Genomic DNA, 18,935 nt, shown 5'->3' on the forward strand with positions numbered 1-18,935 from the left:
TGTGCGAAAAAGGTGATAAAAACTGCATTCGAATTGAACAACTTCAGCCATATTCAGAATTTCAAACTTGCTCGCTTTTACTGAGGAGAGATTTTGCTCCAAACAAAATGGCAACATTGATTTTCAAAGTCAACATTATTACATGAATGTTAGGTAGATGTTCTTCACCTGAAAGAAAAATGATCTTCAAGAAAGGTCCACAAACTTGAAATTCTGAGTGTAACTTACTAGTAACTTGGATTGTTTTCGCAATGAACTGTGCCATGACAATTATGATATCTGTTTTTTTTGATTTGTTGTTGAACAAAAAAATCTGTACGCATAAACGAAACGAGAACGTGGCTAAGGGTTTCGGGGGGGGGGGGGTGTTAAAAAATGGTAGAAGAAACGGCGGCCTGACAGAAATAGTAATGGGAGGAAGGGCATTCGTCATTCGTCACGAACTATGAAATATGTACCTATCACCGTGCAAGAAGTGTATTTTTTGCATCTAAACTTCAAAATATCGTTAAAATACGATAAATGTATTTACGGGAAATCGATTAGGCAACTTGTTTTACATCATTAGGTAGGTATTGAAAATTGAGTGGTTCAAAGTACACCTACCAAGTTCGTACTTTATTCACGACTATTTCAATAAAATTTTCAAAATCCATATTTTACTATTCCCATGGTACCTACTTGATAAAATCCAAACAAAAAAAGTTAATTTGGACAATTTGATCGTAATGATTGTAAAACTGTACCAAAAAAAATTTAATGGTTGAAAGAACCGTAAAATTTAATGAAATTTTTGCGGTCTACTCTTCATAAAATCGCTGATAGAGGACTATTAAGGGCCTAAGGGATAAGAGTCAATGGAGCAGAAAGGTTTAGAAACACAAGCCACTCTTTTTCAAGAAAGGTGCCGAGGTACAGCACAACATGGCCTTACTCAAAAATGACACATAAGTGGAAGTTTGAAAATTTTCTGGGTAATCTTCCATTAAAAGTGACATTTTCGTCAATTAGGAGTAGCTCTAAGCATCCAAAAAGTATCTACTCGATTCAATCTACAAAAAAAAAAAAAAAAAAAAAAAAAAAAAAGGAGGAAAGAAGGAAAGAAAGAAATGTATAGACATTAATATGCGAAGTGTTTAATAGAAACAATTCAAAATATCTACAGAAATTATGCTTAAATGCTTTTAAAATATTTCAGAGAAAAAAATAAGTACTTGAGTAAAATCTGACAAACGGATCTCAGGATCTCGAGAAAAACTATACAGTAAGTACCTACGATATGTACTACAATCTTAAATAAATATCATATTGTGTACCTAGTCATTTTATATTTATCAAAATTTATCAAAAAAAGCGTAGGTCTACGTAACTATTTTAATAATTCTTATAATTTAAATTTGGGTGCTTAATATACTACCTTATTACATAATAGGAAATATTGAATTGAAATTTTTTATGCAAGTATCAAAAAATGAATATTTACACGCATACAATAAAATTTTTAATGCTTGTAAGTAACATTATGTCGGTTGAGGCGAAGAAAAAAAATCGGTTTCACTGAAATTTCGATAGATAGGTACAAAGTTGTACACTTGAGTCAGAAGCCTAATGGTTTGGGATGGGAGCCGAGGTAAACGAAGTAGAATCATTATTGAAAACAAGCGGTTTTCTGAATTCAAGCACTGAGAACCAAAAATCGAACAATTTGAACCAACTGTCCCAAGTGCGATTTGAGATGCTGGATCGAATGGCTTAATCAGGTAGATTCGCAAAAATGATATTTTTTCAGCTCACGATAATGATTATTTTGAATTTTACGCAAAAACCACGCCACTCAATTAGTCGTCAATGCTTCTAATACTTGCTTCAGCTTTTCTGCTAAATTAAACTTCTGCGAATATTCATCATCCCTTAATTCAGAAATCAATCGATTTTTGTACTTCAAAGCAAATTTGTATAATTCATAAATGGCTGCGTTTGTATTAAAATCCAAACAATGTAGTTGCGACTCTTTTGCCAACACTGAATTTATGCTCTCGCGTGTTATAGCAGGCATGGCTTTATTATCTGCATAATATTTCTTCACCCACTCCTTATAAAACGGAATATCTTTGGCATAGAGCAATTTCGAAGTAGGTGACTCTTTGCCCAGACGATGTTCTCCAACTGAAAACGAATCCATAAAAGCTTGAGCGACCACACTAAGACAAGAATCAATTATGCTTGATTTATGAATATCAAATAAAAAATCAGGATTTTTAATCAAGTTCACCCAAAATCGTAAAGGCAAGCAGTTATTTTTCCAAGTGTGCACAACTTCCGGATCGGAGATGGCGTGTTGTGAGGCTTGATCGTCCAGAAAATCAAACATGTATTTAATAGCTACTGGAAAACAACTGCTTTGACGTTTATTGCTCAATATAACTTCGAATAAATTATCAACGAATTTTTGCAATGTACATTTGGTGGACAGTAGCCTAGTTAGGTAAATCTCTGACATCATATTAGTGCCATCTTGATATACATGATGGTCATTGATATGATTGGGTTTTACCAGATGCCACTCTTTATAATATGCATCACTTTCTGGGATCAATTTATATTTTGCTCTGCATAATTTTGGACTAGCGCATTCAATTATGGAACTTTTCAGTTTTTCACATGAAAACACGCGTTCTCCATTGAATGATATTACTGAAGGCCGACAAGAAGGCACCTCTTTGAGTAACTCTAGATTAAGTTTACTACCATCAGTGACTCCATAATGATGCAAAGTGTTTCGCTTTCTCCATTCTCCTTCAATTTCAGAAGAAGCGTCAATGTCTTTCAAAGTTTTGCCATTGGGTGAATCAGTCACCAATATGAAATCTAATTCGGCTGGTTTGGGACGTTTGCTGTAATTAATAGCAAAATATATACCATTCACAGCTTTCTCTTTAGCTTGGGAAATTGTATCACAATCTAGCATTATGATAGGTATATTTTCCACAGCCGATTCTAATCCAGTATCAAGAGCAGTAACTCGAGGCACACTGACATAGACAGTCAAGGTACAATAGTCAATATGCTGTCGAATGAGTTTATCTTCACTCAGGGAGTATCGAGCTTCAGAGGTAATTTCATCAATAGGACCTTTGTTTACTTGTTGTTTTATTCCTTTGAATAATGTGAATAATGGTTTTCCCGCGCATTCTTGAAGGAATTTATACAGCAAGAATGATAACCATGCAGAAAGCATTTTTTCTACTATACTTTCAGATCGACGAAGCAAAAGTTTAGGGTGATGGGTACCTCTCAAGTATTTGTCTATCAATGATTCTAGCAACGTTTTGATGATATCGGTGCAATATTCCATTTCGTTTTGTAAACTTATCATCAGCATTGAGGCAACATATACTCGATCATTCATGGAGAAACTTTCACAACTTTCTAATGTTTTGATGTAAAGTACCAGAAATGTTTTATTAGTGAGCAATTGATGAAATAATCGCAATTGTTTTTCTTTGCCAATCAGTTCTGGTGTATCACAGAGTAGGATGGAATGATTGTGGGTATTTGGAAACAGAACTTTCATCACATACATGCGATAGTCCCAGAAAGGTAAAGTATCTGGCATGCCACTAATTCTCGAATCAGATATTTCAGTTTGCAACTCTGCAAATGCTTCTTTGCATTCTGCAGCTACACATAACTCCAATCTATCCAGTTCACCTCGCATTTCCTTCATCACATTACCTCTTTTCCATCTCTTGTAAAACAGTAGAACTGAAATGGTAAAAAAGAGAGCTGTTACTGCTGCACAAGTTATTTTCCAGAAAAATGGTGTGTTCTCTGGTGATTTGTTTAGTTGCTGCTTAATCCAAGCATGGTTGAACACAGGCTGGCAGTACAAGAAGAATTTGGGATATTTTCTATTTAAAAGCACTGACGATTCTATAGTATTATTTGGCAAAATTCTCAAAAAGCTATAAGATAGAAATACTGGATATTCTACTGCATTAAAGTCAATTGAGCAATTTTTAATGTCTGGTAAAGGTGGTGAAACACAATTCATAAAAGTATCATTAACCTTTATACATTCTCCATCATGAAAGTTTGCTGAATTTTTCTGATTCGATTGTGAATATACTCGAATGACCACCCTGAAAACTGATCTCAAATCTACATCACGAACTAATATATGATTACCACCATGTGGAGTACCTTGGGGCAGAAATTCATTGTTGCTTCCAATAGGTAAATCATCCACAAACTTGTAATGGTAAAGGTATTCATCAAACATGCGAGAAATATCACCAAATTTCACTCTGATGTGGCCTCTAATTCTCCATTTAGTTGCAATAGTGTGACATTTCACCATTTCGGAATTTCTGTAGAATACAATACAAGGCAAGTCGTTGATCCATACTGCAACTTTATTTCCAGCATTCATATATTCACCATGAACAATCAGCTCGGTACCACCTGTTGTTGGACCTTGTGTTGGAGAGAAATTGTGTATTTTTGGATTGACAATGGTGTAATTTGTTTCAGATGTAATACTGTAACCTTGTGTTCTAACTATAACTGGACCTTGTGTAGTATTAGTGAGTGGCATTTTAGTGCTACTCATATGGCACATAATTGATTGATTTGAAACACAGGAATCATTAATTGGTTCACAGCTAGCACCAGCAACTGTTATAGTGCCTTCAATTTGATTAAATGGGCAGGCAATGTTATGATTTCGAATTGTTACATTAGTGCCTCCGTCATATGGTCCAAATTTAGGCGTGAAATATACAATTGACAAGTTGGGATACACTTCATCATAGCCTAACCAATACTCTGAAGGAGAGTCAACATCACAGAACGTTTCTACATCACATTGATTTGAACTTTTACACCAACCACAGGCATATTTCTTATCTAAAGTTGAACATGTCTTATAGTTACTAGCCATCAGTCTGCATTTATATATGATTATTGTTTTTGTGTCAGGCTCGCTTATAGGTTCCTTAGAGTAGTTTCTCATGACTGCAAAAGTAACAGGTATGTTTGGTGTTTCAAATGCATATGTGAAATCAGTTTCTTCACATGTTATTATTTTACCTTGTAATTTTGCATTCACTACTATTGTTTTGTTTTCAATTGTGAAATGACACTGATATGGGAAATCTGGCTTGAACTGGCTAGATCTGCAAATTTCAGCTTTGATGATCTTTGGAGAACCATTTGGAATCAAAACATTTGGTGATCCATCACTCTTTATACTGACAATAGGACAATGTTCACGATCATAAATTACATTATATTTGGTATTATCATGCTGGCAGTTGTGCATTGAATCATAAACACAGGAAGACTCTGTTACATTCCAATGACATTGATATTTTGACTGATCAATGCATGATATACAAGACGTGAAGAAGTTACAATCAAAAAATGTATATTTTTTGCTGAAAATATTCAACATTGTGGTAGTTTTGATGCTTAACCTCCCTTTAATTTTGGGCTTAGTAGATGCCCATGGTAGTGATTCTGAATTGGGGGAAGGACAGCGCACTTTATCATTAACTACAGTTCCATTAATGACAAACTCTTCAACTGAAGTGCCATTGATGGCGAAATCATTCTGTGAGAAAGTAAATACACAATGAACATCTTTGAATGGTGGTAAGTTTGGCATTTGCAAAACTAAATCCTTGAAATTATTTCTTTGCAAGAATTCTGGATTGATTTGCACATTTGAAAAATCTGTTTTAAAATCATATGGAACCCATAATGATGAATCATTTTTTGCAGTGTTACATTCATCATACAAAGTGCAGTTCTTCTCACGCATACACCAACCACAGTAGGGATCATGAGCTTCCAAACAGTCTGCATCAGTTTGGAGCACATGGCAGTTGTGTACTTTGATCTTACTTAATTTGTAATTAGTCAAAATATACATATGTTCTCCCTTTGGATCTAGTTGTATAGAATGTACTCTAGATTTTTCTTCAATTGCCTCATCATGATATTCTGCAGCTGAACATGAATGTTTTACTACAAGTTTTTTTAAATGACCAGTATTTGTTCCAGCGAACACAACTGTGAATCTATCAATAGATGTGACATTGATGGCTGTTAAAATCATGTCCAATGTTATCGATGCCATCTTAAATATTGGTTTGACACCACTGAGAGACATATTCACATTTTCCCAGCAAGAATTTGCATCAAAAGTATCATCATTCTTTACAGTGCATGGTTGATCTAATGGCATAGATTGCCACCCGTGATATCCTTTTCCAGTCACACATTGTTGCATATTCTGAACGAATTTATTGTTGATAGTCTGCAGTGAAAATACACACAATGCGCTGTGATTACTCGGTTTATCCGAATCTTCCCCTACTGATTTTTCACTTGGGGCAAAAACTGCAAAAAGCACGTCATCTTGCAACTCGATATCCAAGGCATTAGCTAAGTCTAGGCCCGGTTTGCCAAAAAACCCGGTTTGCACCAAATTATAAACCTTGTGTTTCTTATCAATGCATTGGATTGGAATCTCCATGTACAGATTAGCATTTCCATCACATATTCGTATTATTTTTGAGACATAAGAAAATGAAGGAGTTGTTGAATTTTTCTGCGTAGTTAGAAAATATTTGCATGGTCCGGAGTTGAACCCATATACATGATTTACAACGTACGTGTCCTGATATCGGGGATTTACTGAAATGTTTGTAGTATTGATTTTGAGTGAACTATTCTTTACCAAACTTCTGGCAGCAATGACTGGTAGCTTAGATCGATTAGCAGAGTTACCATTATATGTGACACCCACATAAAGTCTCAATGATGACGCCTTTTTCGTTGGCTCATGGTATGCAATGAATGCAGTAGAGGATGTATTTTCATCCTTAGTGACTACTGGTTCGGCGATGGAAAATAGTTTGTTACTTATATTTGTATGATCATATATGTCACAACCGCCCTGATTATCGCCACATGATATCAATCGTGAATTTACATAATCGATGAGCAATATTTTATTTTGATTATCAACTTTCTTCTTGACTTTCAATTCTAAATTGGGTGATAGCTGATACAATCTGTTGATTCCGCCTATGAAAACATTTCCTTTAAATTTATCTACCACTAGACCATTAAAAAGCGTTCCATCAGGAGAATTAAATGTATTGTTTACGTGGAGTAATGCAATATTTTTTGTTATAAAACTCAAAATGAAAATCGCCAAAAAAACTAATGATTTTTGTCTGAAGCACATTGCGCACGAAATCATTAATGGATGAATAGGTGCAATATGATAGCGTCAATACTTGGTCAACTTTTTGAAGATATTGAATAAATCTTGAGTAATTACTCTTACTCTTTGGGTGCATGCAATCGTTCTCTCTGAAGTGTCTGGTGATTTCTGCCGATGTCAAAAATATGTTTCTTCATTGATAGGCATGATCAATATGAAATAAGTCTGTATGTAGGCGGGAAGAAATTGAACATTACTAGATGACTGGCTACAACTTTCATTATAAATAATCTGGAATCAGAAACAACGATCATTTAATAATTGCTAAATGTCTGGAGTACATCATATGAATTCATTATTTCGCACCTCGGGAGTAATAAGGTCACATCTCAAAAAAAATTGATTTTGATGTTTTTGCAATTTTTTGGGGTTTGTATGACCCCTCTCAACCAAAAATTACACTTTGAGTTGGGTACATTATCTAGATCTTGTAAAAAACGCAAATGGCCTAACTCAAAATCTCAACAACATTGCAAGTTGTTTGGAGTTATAAGGGTACATCTCAAAAAACTCCACCTTTTTTGAGCAAATTTCGTACATACAAAGTGTTAACAAACAGTTTTGATTGTTTTGAATGTTTGTCAGTTAGAAATAGTCACAAGGAGTACATTTTTTATTGGTTTGTACCAAATGGAAGAATTTTTTTAAATTGGTCACTTTTCAGATATGAATTTGCACACATCATGAAATTTTAGTTTTTTGAGAAAAACTCAAAAACTAAGCACTCTAGAAAAAAACTAACGACATTATGTCGATTGGAAATTTAATTCTCTACTACTTTGATCTCATGAAATTTTTTTTGGACGCTTCCTTTCGCCTCCACATCAACTTTAATGAAAGGTTATAACTCAAAATGTTTTCCAAACATTGAAATATTTCCTCTTTAAGATTTTATTTTTCAAAGTGTTCTTATGCTAAATGAAGGTAGGATACCAGATCTTTAAAATGAGGTGCTATTCATTCCTCACAATTAATTATAAGTTGATAAAAATAATGAATCAAGTTTTAAAAAAAAAGAAAATCACTCTCCTGTAAAATTTCACTTTTTTGAGATGTGACCTTATTACTCCCGAGGTGCGATTTGTAATTTGAAAAGTGATATTTACCTAATTTAGATCAACAGAATTTGCTATTTGGAGTGCAAATACCTCGCCCATCATGGTTTTTGACCAACACGAGCTTAGAATTGCTGAGCAACATTGAGGGGAAAAAATACTTTTGAGGTATGATTTTTGAATAATTATATAGGGTTGTTCTTTCGTTCGCTCAGATTCCCCCCCCCCCACTGCTCTTTACAAGTAAAAATCAACGTTTCCCTTTACTTTTAAAATGTTTTGGAACAATGTACACTGTGTGCGTTTAAGCCTTTGAGAAGAGCGGAAATCCCATTTCAAGAATTGGTTCCTCAATTTTCAAATTTTTACTTTTAAGAATTTTTGTTTCAACGTACCTTGAACAGATTTTCTTCAAATTTGACCAATCCTGAGACCCTTGCATAAGTTTCTGAAGCTTGGCTGTTTCTAAAGGATTTCTGGATGTGAGAAAAATTTGGCACGCCTCTCTCAAGTGCCTAGAAATTATAAGATACAGACAGTGATAATTTTATGTGACTATGGCAAAGAACTTGTAGTACAAAGCTTGTAAAAAAAAATTAAGCTGAATGTTGGCTGTGGTCGAGCAACCCACATACCTGGATTTCACCGTGAATCTCACTACAGGTATTTACGGCGAACTGGTTATGCAAATCTATTAACATATTGTTGAGGCGGTTTGCATAAAGCTAGGAAAAAGATACGTTGGGGTTTTTTGAATGTCGAAGTTGAGTCGCGTTAGTATTTTACAATTTTTTTTTGCACCAATGCCGATTCTTCCCTCCCCCTCTACCAAAGATTTTTTACAATTTGCTCATCACAAGTATGTAAGTGCTTTTGAGGTATTTTATTGAGGCCGACTCCAGACTTGAATAATCTAAAAAGAGGTTGTTTGTTCGTTTTTCTGTTTTTTTTTTTTTTCGACGGCTTAAAAATTATCTTTTGTTGGTATGACATCATAAATTTTTCAATTTGTCACGAAATCGACGGAGAGAAATAGTTAATTACAGTGTCAAAATTGCATAAGATAAAGATTATGAAGAGCTGAAATATTTCACCAAGAAATAAATAAGTACATATCATTATATCGAACTTACCCAACATTTCCAGCAATTATTGTAGGTACTGACGAACTGATTTGAATAACTTCCCGGCGCTGGCGACAAATTTAGAGGCGCGAAATCAGAACAAAAACTAGATTTAACGATTATCTAGATTTTTTATTCATATGCTCGATAAGTATTAATTAACTACATAGATAATACGCGATTTCACAACGTTTTCTGCGAATGCATCCAACAAATTTTCAAATAAAAATATTTGATCAATTTTTTCTATCGCGCTGGACATGAAAATACGATTTTATCATTAAAAAATTTTGATAACGGTTTCCGTTGATCACGATATCACCTCGAAAATATACGTACATTACATAAATTTATAAAAATTTAGAACGGAAATGAATGAATTTTTTCGCATATCAGTCAGTATCAACGTGTGGAGCTGTCAACTATTACGTCTAACATCAAGTCGCATCAATTTATATTTTGTAGGTGACTGATATGATATGAATATTGTGGGTTTTTAAAAATCTAACTTATTAAAAAACACCTCTTATTAAAAAACACCTTTTACAAATACGAAACTTTAATGAGAATAAATTCTAAATTAATTTATTCTCATTAAAGTTTCGTATTTGTAAAAGGTGTTTTTTAATAATCAAAAATGTGCGAAAAAGGTGAAAACTACACGCGAAAAATCTAACTCATCAATAGGGATTTGACAAGACAACTGTCGCGCTCTAGGAAATTGTAGTAAAAAACACCGGAACTAACGAAAGGTCCCGTTGTTATCAGCAATGTTCAACAATTTTCCTTCAATTTTCACAACAATACATTCCAATGTTTATTCGGGGACCTTTCATCAGCCAATCAGAAACAAGGCGACACTAGCGCGGCGCACCTCTGTCAAGTTCCTATCTTTATTTTTGAGGAATTCAATGATATTTTGGTTCAATACTAGGACCGCCTCCAATTTGTGCGGGCCGTGATTTTTGAAAAGAATATGGTCTGAAACCCCCACAACCTAAGTTTCAGCAGCCTAAATTGATTTTTCGATTATTGATAAATTTTTGATAATCTAAAATTGTTCATTTTCGACGATTTGCATTTTTTTTAAACGTGACAAAATTATAATATTTAATTTGTAAAAATAATGAAAATTAGATCCTGAATTAACATCAGCTCCCCCGAACTAAATTTCACCATTTGGAGCAATTCTAGACCCCAGTCCAATTTTCAATTTCTCTACAATTTTGAAATTTCTTTATAAGTCGCGGAAATTTGATTTGGGTAGCTAAAAATTCAACGGTGGCTTATTCTTGACCTGTTTAACGAGTTTATACACATTTGAGCCGATTTCCAGGTGGACACCTCGAGTGACCGGAGAAATCTCGAATCATTCTAGAGGCTCCAACTTTTACTTATTGTAACAACCAGATAGAAATCTAATAATTCCCAGTCAGACTTTGAACTTGGAAATTTTAACTTTATAATAAGTGCATATTACGAATATTTCTTGTATCAATTTAATTTAATTTGAATGAACCTGAGAATTACAATTTTCACAATAGTGAGTAGACACTGACAAAATGATTAAACGACTATGCCTTAAAATGAGTAAAGACCAAATTATCATCACTACAGGACAACAAAATATAAAATACAAAAAAACATTACTTATATGTACAAAAAATATATGAAAATGAGTAAACAATGAAATGAGCTGAAAAATAGTGACAAACACTAGGTTATACTAGGTAAACTAAATTTCAAAAAGTGAATAAAATCAATAAATAGGTACCTACTACCTAATCAATAAATAAACAACATAACAATAGAACAGGTAGGTAGGTATGTAAATAAAAAAATAAAGAAACGAAAACTAAAACAAACAAAAAATTACAAAATATCAGAATCACATTATACATGGGCAATTTTGAGTTTGGAGAACGATTCTCCGACTCTATGCAACGAGGGTGGGGGTTGAAAACGGGTCTCAATCTTCAACAGTTTTCGCTCTCACTTGGACCAGTTCTCTTTTATTTTTCATTCGAATTCTAAAATTTTGAAAGCCACAAAATAAACTCTTTGCATGAAAAACATCGTTTTCAGTTCTCTCAAAATACAAATTTTCACAAGTTTTCTCTTTTCTCCCTCGCTTCACTCAGGCCTGACCTATTTTTTTTCAAAATCAACTTCCTGAAAAAAAAGTTTTTAGGCTTCTCGAAACCAAATTTTTAAAAACTTTTGCCCTTGCTTCACTCAGGACAATTAGTTTTCAAAAATCCAAAACAGAAAATGAAAATTTTTGTAAGTCATATGAATATGATATCTATCAATCGGAAAAATTGATATTTTTCCCTATATCATTCGGAAAATTTTCAGTCGAACCTCTCCCGCTCTCAATAAACCTCTAAGTATATGAAGAGTGATATTCCAAAACTCGCTTTGTCCATTTTCACAACTTTTCAGGAGAGAGGAAAAACAGTTTCCCTTTAAACGGGTAAATTGGATTTTTAGGCGAGTTTAGCACTTTATTTGGGTGGATTTGTGATGTAGGAGTGTAGGTATACACTTCATCCACTAAATACTGCTGAAAAAAATTTCAATAAAAATGGGCAAAGCGCGTTTTGGAACATTATTTTTTTTTAATTTTTTAGTGAATTGGCCATTTAGGTGAGTTTAACACCTCATTTTGGTAGGTTGATGATGTAGGAATGTGAGTTAATACTTCATCTACCACATACTGCTGAAAACCCAACTTCGATAAAAATGGACAAAGCGAGTTTTGGAATATCACTCTTCATATAGTTTTGCCCCCAGAAATGGAGCCAATAATAATGAAATTGACTAGTTGAGGTCAGGTGCCATCAAGCTATGAACTTCTATCAACTGTTGCATGAGCTTATGTTTCTGTGCAAATTCATCTTCATTCAGAGAAATCATTAATTGGCTATTATACTTGACGGCATAATTGTACAATGCATACAAAGAAGCGTTCGTATTGAATTCACATTCATGTAGATGCGATTCTTCATTCAACATGGCATTCATGTCATTCTCGTGTACAACTGGTAAACTTTTGATATCCGAGTAATATTGTTTGACTCGTTTCCTATTTACAGGAATATCTTTAGCATAAAGTAACTTGGAAGCTGGCGAATTTCTGCTCAAAAGAATATCTGAAGTTGAGCAAGAATCCATGAATGCTTGAGCAATCACACTAAGACACGAATCGACCACATTTGATTTATATATGTCAAATATGAAATCCGGATTTTTGATCAAGTTCACCCAATATCTTAAAGGTAAACAGTTATTTTTCCAAGCATGTACGACATCAGGATCAGTTACACCATGAAGCGATGCTTGATTGTCCAAGAAATCAAATAAATACTTTATAGCCAATGGGGGCCCCTTTTCTTCACGCTTCGCATCGAATATAGTCTCAAATAAATCATCGACAAATTTCTGCAAAATGCTTTTAGTCGCTAATAGTCTGGTTAGATAGACCTCAGAAACCAGTTTATCACCTCCAGTATCTTTTTTAGTGCTGTTACAATTGATTTCACAGTGATCTTCAGGTTTAACCAGGTGCCATGTTTTGTGATTTGTTTCATTAGGTCGCGTATTAGGTGCTGTTAAAGAGTTGACGATTTTCTTTTTTATTGATTTCATTGTTCTCGTCATACCTTGTGTCTCGACTTTATTAACCCGCAGTGTGGATGCATTGCTGATACTTATGATTTTAGCCGAACTTAAAATGAATTTGCTGAAATCAGGAATTTCATAATGATGCAAAGTATTCAGTCGTCTCCATTCGTGTTCTATTTTTGAAGTAGAATCGTAATCAGATAAGCGCTGTGTGAACATGTTATCATCTATCCATTCTATTTCTGTTGATGATGACGCTGGGCGTTGGCTATAAGGGATGTCGGCATAAATCACATCGATGGCTTTTTCTTTTACTTGAGATATCGTGTCGCAATCCAGTACCTTGACCGGTTCTTCTATAACTATTGATTTCAAACCAGTCGATAGAGCAGTTTTTAGGAGAACACTTACATGAATGGTCATCGTTTTGAAATCACCGAAATCTTGTCGAATTATTTTATCTTCACTGAGGGAGTGTCTGGCATTGGATGTTACAGCATCAATGGGACCTTTATTCACATGTTGTCTTATGGCACAAAATAATCTATACAATGGCTCTCCGGCATTCGATTTGAGAAATTCGTGAAGTAGGAAACTGAACCAAATGGAAAGCATTTTTTCAACAATACCGACACCTTGTCGAAACAAAAGTTTGGGATCATTATTACCTCTGACATATTTTTCAATCAGCTGACTAATCAATGTTTTGAGGATATTGGTGCAGTATTGCATGTCATTTTGTAAAGTTATCATTATCATAGAGGCAACCTCAGTTCGTTCATTCATGGAAAAATCTGCGTGCTTTTCAAGCGTTTGAACAAACAGCAGTAGAAAAGTTTTATTGAGAAGTAATTGGTTGAACAATTTTAACCCTTGTTCTTTGTCTAATATCTCGGATGTTTCGGTCAGTATAATGCTGTGGTCTTTGACACCTGGGAAAATATTATTCATCACGTAGGTATGATAGTCAACAAATGGTAGTTTTCTTTCTGATTTGAAATTTGTTGTAAGATCGGTTATCTCGGTTTGTAAATCGGTAAACGCTGCTTTACACTCTTTGGCTACTCCTAGTTCCAATTCATTTAGACGTTTGTACACTTTTTTCAAGTCTCGTGATTTTTTAGAAAGCTTTTTACATGTGAATGTGATTATGATTGAGATTATTATAATCAATACTATTATACCACCACCGCATAAAATATAAGACATCGAATCCCATGAGGATTTTGCATTGTACTCATCAACAATTATCGGCTTCCGTGGGGATTTCACATTGTACTTCCCAACAACCACCTGAAACCTTGGTCCAATATGTACAGTGACGTTTAGAGACTCATCACCAATTTCATCTGATTTGTTTAAGCGATTTGGTGGTGGTAGATAACAATTGAATCCTTGTGCTGTTAAAAGTTTTACTACACAACTGCGATTACCAACTGTTACATTAATTTCTGTTTCTCTACACGCCAAATTCAAATTTTCCCCCTCAATAATGAGAATTTCATCATTACCTATAAAAGAAGTCTTGATTTCTTCATTAGATGATTTAAATGTTGGATTAGGGTACAACATGAGCTTTTTAAATTTATTGTGGGAAGTGTTCACGGAGATATTTTGTACATAAGCAACATTATCCATTACAAATCCATAATTCAATCTGATTGGATTACTTTTGTTAAAAGATGAGCTATCTATATCTAAAATAGCAGGTGTCAAACAAGTCATTGTAGTAGAATACGTAAGGCATTCTGACTCGTATCGTTTCGTCATGTTCTCATTGTAAATGTAAAACAGTGGCTTTTGAATTAAATTAAAGTTTTTTCCGAGTATATATAGCTGGATACCTCCTGCTGGTATACTTTTAGGTGGTAGAGTGTCAAATTTATCAATGTTTGGGTCCTCCGAATAGAGAAATTTGAAATTTCCATTTGTAAAATTTTTGCTAGGATACTTTTCAAATGTAACACTCACATCACATTCCTTGCTGAAATTACAGTTCATTGATTCGATTAATGCAGGCGTACGACACTTCATTAGACTGGAATTCCTGAAGAATACATCACAAGCAATTTTATCAATATTAACTTTAACAGAACCATCATCTATGAAATTTCCCTTGAGGGCGAGTTCAGTTCCGCCTGAAAGAGGTCCTTTTTTTGGCGATATGAATATAATTTTTGGCACAACTAATGTGAAATTGTGCGCAGAAATGGCAGAAAAGGCTCCCATGTGAACCACAACAGGTCCTACTTGATTATCAAAGTCTTGGTATTCAATTGTTCGGTTTATCTGACAATAAATTTTTGTAGGTGGTGTGTAATTTGATGAATTCACCAAAGGAATACAAGGCACACCAGCTACAGTGATGTCACACATGTTGCCCAATGTTGATGAACATAAATTTATCCCTTGGATTAAAATAGTAGTGTTCTCATACCAAAATGCTTGTAGAGGCGGTTCGAGCTTGTTTATAATTGGATTAGCCTTATCTATAGCTGAAGTATTGAATTTTGAATTATTCTCGCCAATAAAATTTTGTATAATTGTATTGCTGTCCCGTGATTGAACATTTCCCAGCAGCATATGTAACATTAACGCTGCCAAAGGTAGCATGGTAATATTATCGCTTCGTTTCAAACGTACCTATTTTTATTATGTCACGTTGAAATGTTACCCGAATTTACTGTCATTAGAATTCCAGGAATTGGCTGTGATACATTTTGAGGTCCGGAAATGAAATGGTAAATGAAGTGGACTGCGTTTTATCTGAAATTAAATTATAAAATAAGAGCAGTTATTAGTGAAGCTGGCTCAGTCCTGCGCTTAATAGGTATAGTACCTAATAAATATGTACGAGAGGGTGGTAGGTTTGCCAATTCATTGCAGTCAATACTACTTAGCAATATTGCAGCTTTTCAATTGCAGCATCCATTCTTGGAACTTATTTTCTCACTAAATCAAGGGCAGTTATGGGGCACCCTTCAAAAAATTTCAGCTGCCTAAACAAAAAATTGAGGACCCCACGGCAATGGGTTTCCTATAATAACTGAAAATTCGATTTTTTTTCATCAAGTTATGCTCTTTTTGGATTACCTTTAGGTGTTAGAAAATTCGAAAATGTTCTTTGGTTTTCATGAAAGAATACCTTCTCCTTTTTTTCTCTTCCCTTTCCTCCCCACCCTCAAAAATTTTGAAAATGGTTTCTAACCAGAAAGCATCGTTATGCCATTAATTAGGTTCAGAAAATACGTATTTAGGTTACTTTCAAGTTGAATGTGGTCAGCTTATAAAATTTGATGAACCCTCTGCACCACCATAGGCATTCATAGAGTGAATCAGATTCTTGCCCAAACGTATTCAAATAATATGTAGGTACATAAATATTATCAATCTCTTGCACATGTCATAATATGTAAAAAGGAAAAAAAACTTACCTATTGTTTAACTGAAAAATCTGTAGTAGAATGAGAAAATCATTTCAACTGCCACATGGTTTCAATCACTTAGAAAACAAACATTTTTCGTAAATATGCGTAACATGCGACCGCACAAGTACACACACAAGTTAGCAATGAAGCTCAAAATTTTTGAAAAACCCAGTGTTAACGAATCACTTTTCTTCTTAGAAATAAAACATAGGTTATTCCATTCATCTGGTTTCAAGTGTTTTCATTACCTATCTCAACTTCAACCGTTGTCATTAAGTCATTTACCCCATTACGATACCTACTTCTGGCTGATTTTTTTATAATTTAATTTTTTTGCGAAATAAAATAAGTACCTATCATTTTAGTATCAAATAATTACTGATAAGTGATGTTGCGAATATCGTGTACAGAATTGACTCATAGATAACTATGTAGAATCAAAAATGTAACGCAACACGTCCACAAATTCTCCATATTAAATTGAGTAAGTACATAATACCTATCATGATTTGTCACTTGTGCGAGTTTTCCCATGAAAAAACGGAATGGTTTGAAGAGCCTAATAATAATTAAGTAGGTACCTATATTGAGTAAAATCGTTTTAAATCATTTTTGTTACGTTTTAGGTACTTACATTTAAAAAAATTCAATAGCGAGGATCGACTCGTCAAAAAAAACGTAGTAAGCTTAGTACTGCACTGAGAAGGGGTGTGAGACATCACCAAAAATTATTCAAATATGGCTTTTGCGAGGAAAATGATGATGAACAAAATTACTCTGCTTAAAATTCGCAACAAAAATAGTCCGGCATATGACAATAGGAGTAATTGCACCCCCCCCCCCGCCGATCCTCCGGGACAACTTTTTTCTTAAAGGGGACATCCTAAGGGACATTTTAAAGCAAACTTGCCCAAAAAAAAGTTGGCCTTACTTACAAAATGGCGGCCATTTTGATTGACAGGTCAACCGAAATCGCAAATTTTGCGTTTCAACATAGGACTTGCACGAAATTTTTCAAACCTTACAAGAGTAGAACGAAAGATCATGCAAAAATTTATCACCTATCAAAATTTCAAGTGCTAAAGCGCGTTTTTCGATTTTTGGTGAATTTTTGAAAATCCAATTTAGACCAAAAATGAGGGGAAAAATCAAAATTTTACTAAAGTGACCAAGAAAGCTGAAAATGGGGATATACCCTATTTTCGACATGCCAAATCGATTGGAAAATGTTTCAACCCGTTTTGAGCAGATCTGGAGCCTCCAGCAGATTTTTGAAACTCGAAATTTCCGACAAAATACTATTAGAAAAATGCCAATTTTCCAAAAAAACGCCATACAACCTATCAAAAAGTCGCTGGAGGCTCCAAAACGACTGGAAATCCACCAGCAGTCAAGTTCGTAGCGTATTGAAAGTAGTTTGCAGAATGAATTTTGACTCTCCACCTCAGTTTGATGAAATTTTGGGGAAATTTCAAGTTTCAAAAATCTACTGGAGGCTCCAGTAATTTTCAAAAAAGTCGCTGGAGGCTCTAAAATGACTTGAACCCGCCTGAAGTCGTCTTCACAGGGTGTTAAAGTTGGAGTGCAGAGCAAATTTTGACTTTCTATCTCCGGTTGATGAAATTTTGGGGAAATTTCAATTTTTAAAAATCTACTAGAGGCTCCAGTAATTTTCAAAAAGTCGCTGGAGGCTCCAAAACGACTTAAAGTCTACCTATAGCTGACTTCGTAGCGTATTGAAATTAGTTTGCAGAATGAATTTCGGGGTTTTCCACCTCCATTTGATAAAATTTTATGGGAATTTTGAGTTTCAAAAATCTGCTGGAGGCTCCAGATCTGCTCAAAACGGGTTGAAACATTTTCCAATCGATTTGGCATGTCGAAAATAGGGTATATCCCAAATTTCAGCTTTCTTGGTCACTTTAGTAAAATTTTGATTTTTTCCCCCTCATTTTTGGTCTAAATTACATTTTCAAAAATTCACCAAAAATCGAAAAACGCGCTTTAGCATTTGAAATTTTGATAGGTGATAAATTTTTGCATGATCTTTCGTTCTACTCTTGTAAGGTTTGAAAAATTTCGTGCAAGTCCTATGTTGAAACGCAAAATCTGCGATTTCGGCTGACCTGTCAATCAAAATGGCCGCCATTTTGTAAGTAAGGCCAACTTTTTTTTGGGCAAGTTTGCTTTGAAATGTTCCTTAGGATGTCCTCTTTAAGAAAAAAGTTGTCCCGGAGGATCGGCGGGGGGGTGCGATTACTCCTATTGTCATATGCCGGACTAAAAAGGTTCTAATATTGTTTCATGTTGACAAATTGTTACACAGTTTAATGGTCTGGAATGTCGGGGTGTAATAATCTTGAATGTACGTAGTTAAAAGCACCCACAAAAAAAAAACTGAAAA

At 34.4% G+C, this 18,935-nt stretch overlaps 2 protein-coding genes across 2 annotated transcripts; both read right to left on the reverse strand.

Annotated features, from left to right (window-relative positions):
* Positions 1–1,140: 1,140 nt before the first annotated feature.
* Positions 1,141–9,670, reverse strand: LOC135840356 (plexin-A2-like). Its single transcript, XM_065356842.1, has 3 exons — positions 9,486–9,670; positions 8,748–8,867; positions 1,141–7,528 (listed from the first exon to the last, which is right to left on the reverse strand). Exon 3 carries the CDS (start codon positions 7,271–7,273, stop codon positions 1,835–1,837), a length of 5,439 nt encoding a protein of 1,812 aa, XP_065212914.1. The 5' UTR covers positions 7,274–7,528; positions 8,748–8,867; positions 9,486–9,670; the 3' UTR covers positions 1,141–1,834.
* Positions 9,671–11,400: 1,730 nt separating this feature from the next.
* On the reverse strand, positions 11,401–14,828 carry LOC135839303 (plexin-A1-like). The gene has a single exon (XM_065355278.1). The coding sequence runs from the start codon at positions 14,826–14,828 to the stop codon at positions 12,300–12,302; it is 2,529 nt and encodes an 842-aa protein (XP_065211350.1). The 3' UTR covers positions 11,401–12,299.
* Positions 14,829–18,935: the final 4,107 nt, after the last annotated feature.

This window comes from Planococcus citri, chromosome 3 (genome assembly GCF_950023065.1).
Source record: "Planococcus citri chromosome 3, ihPlaCitr1.1, whole genome shotgun sequence".
NCBI classification, from domain to species: Eukaryota; Metazoa; Arthropoda; class Insecta; order Hemiptera; family Pseudococcidae; genus Planococcus; species Planococcus citri.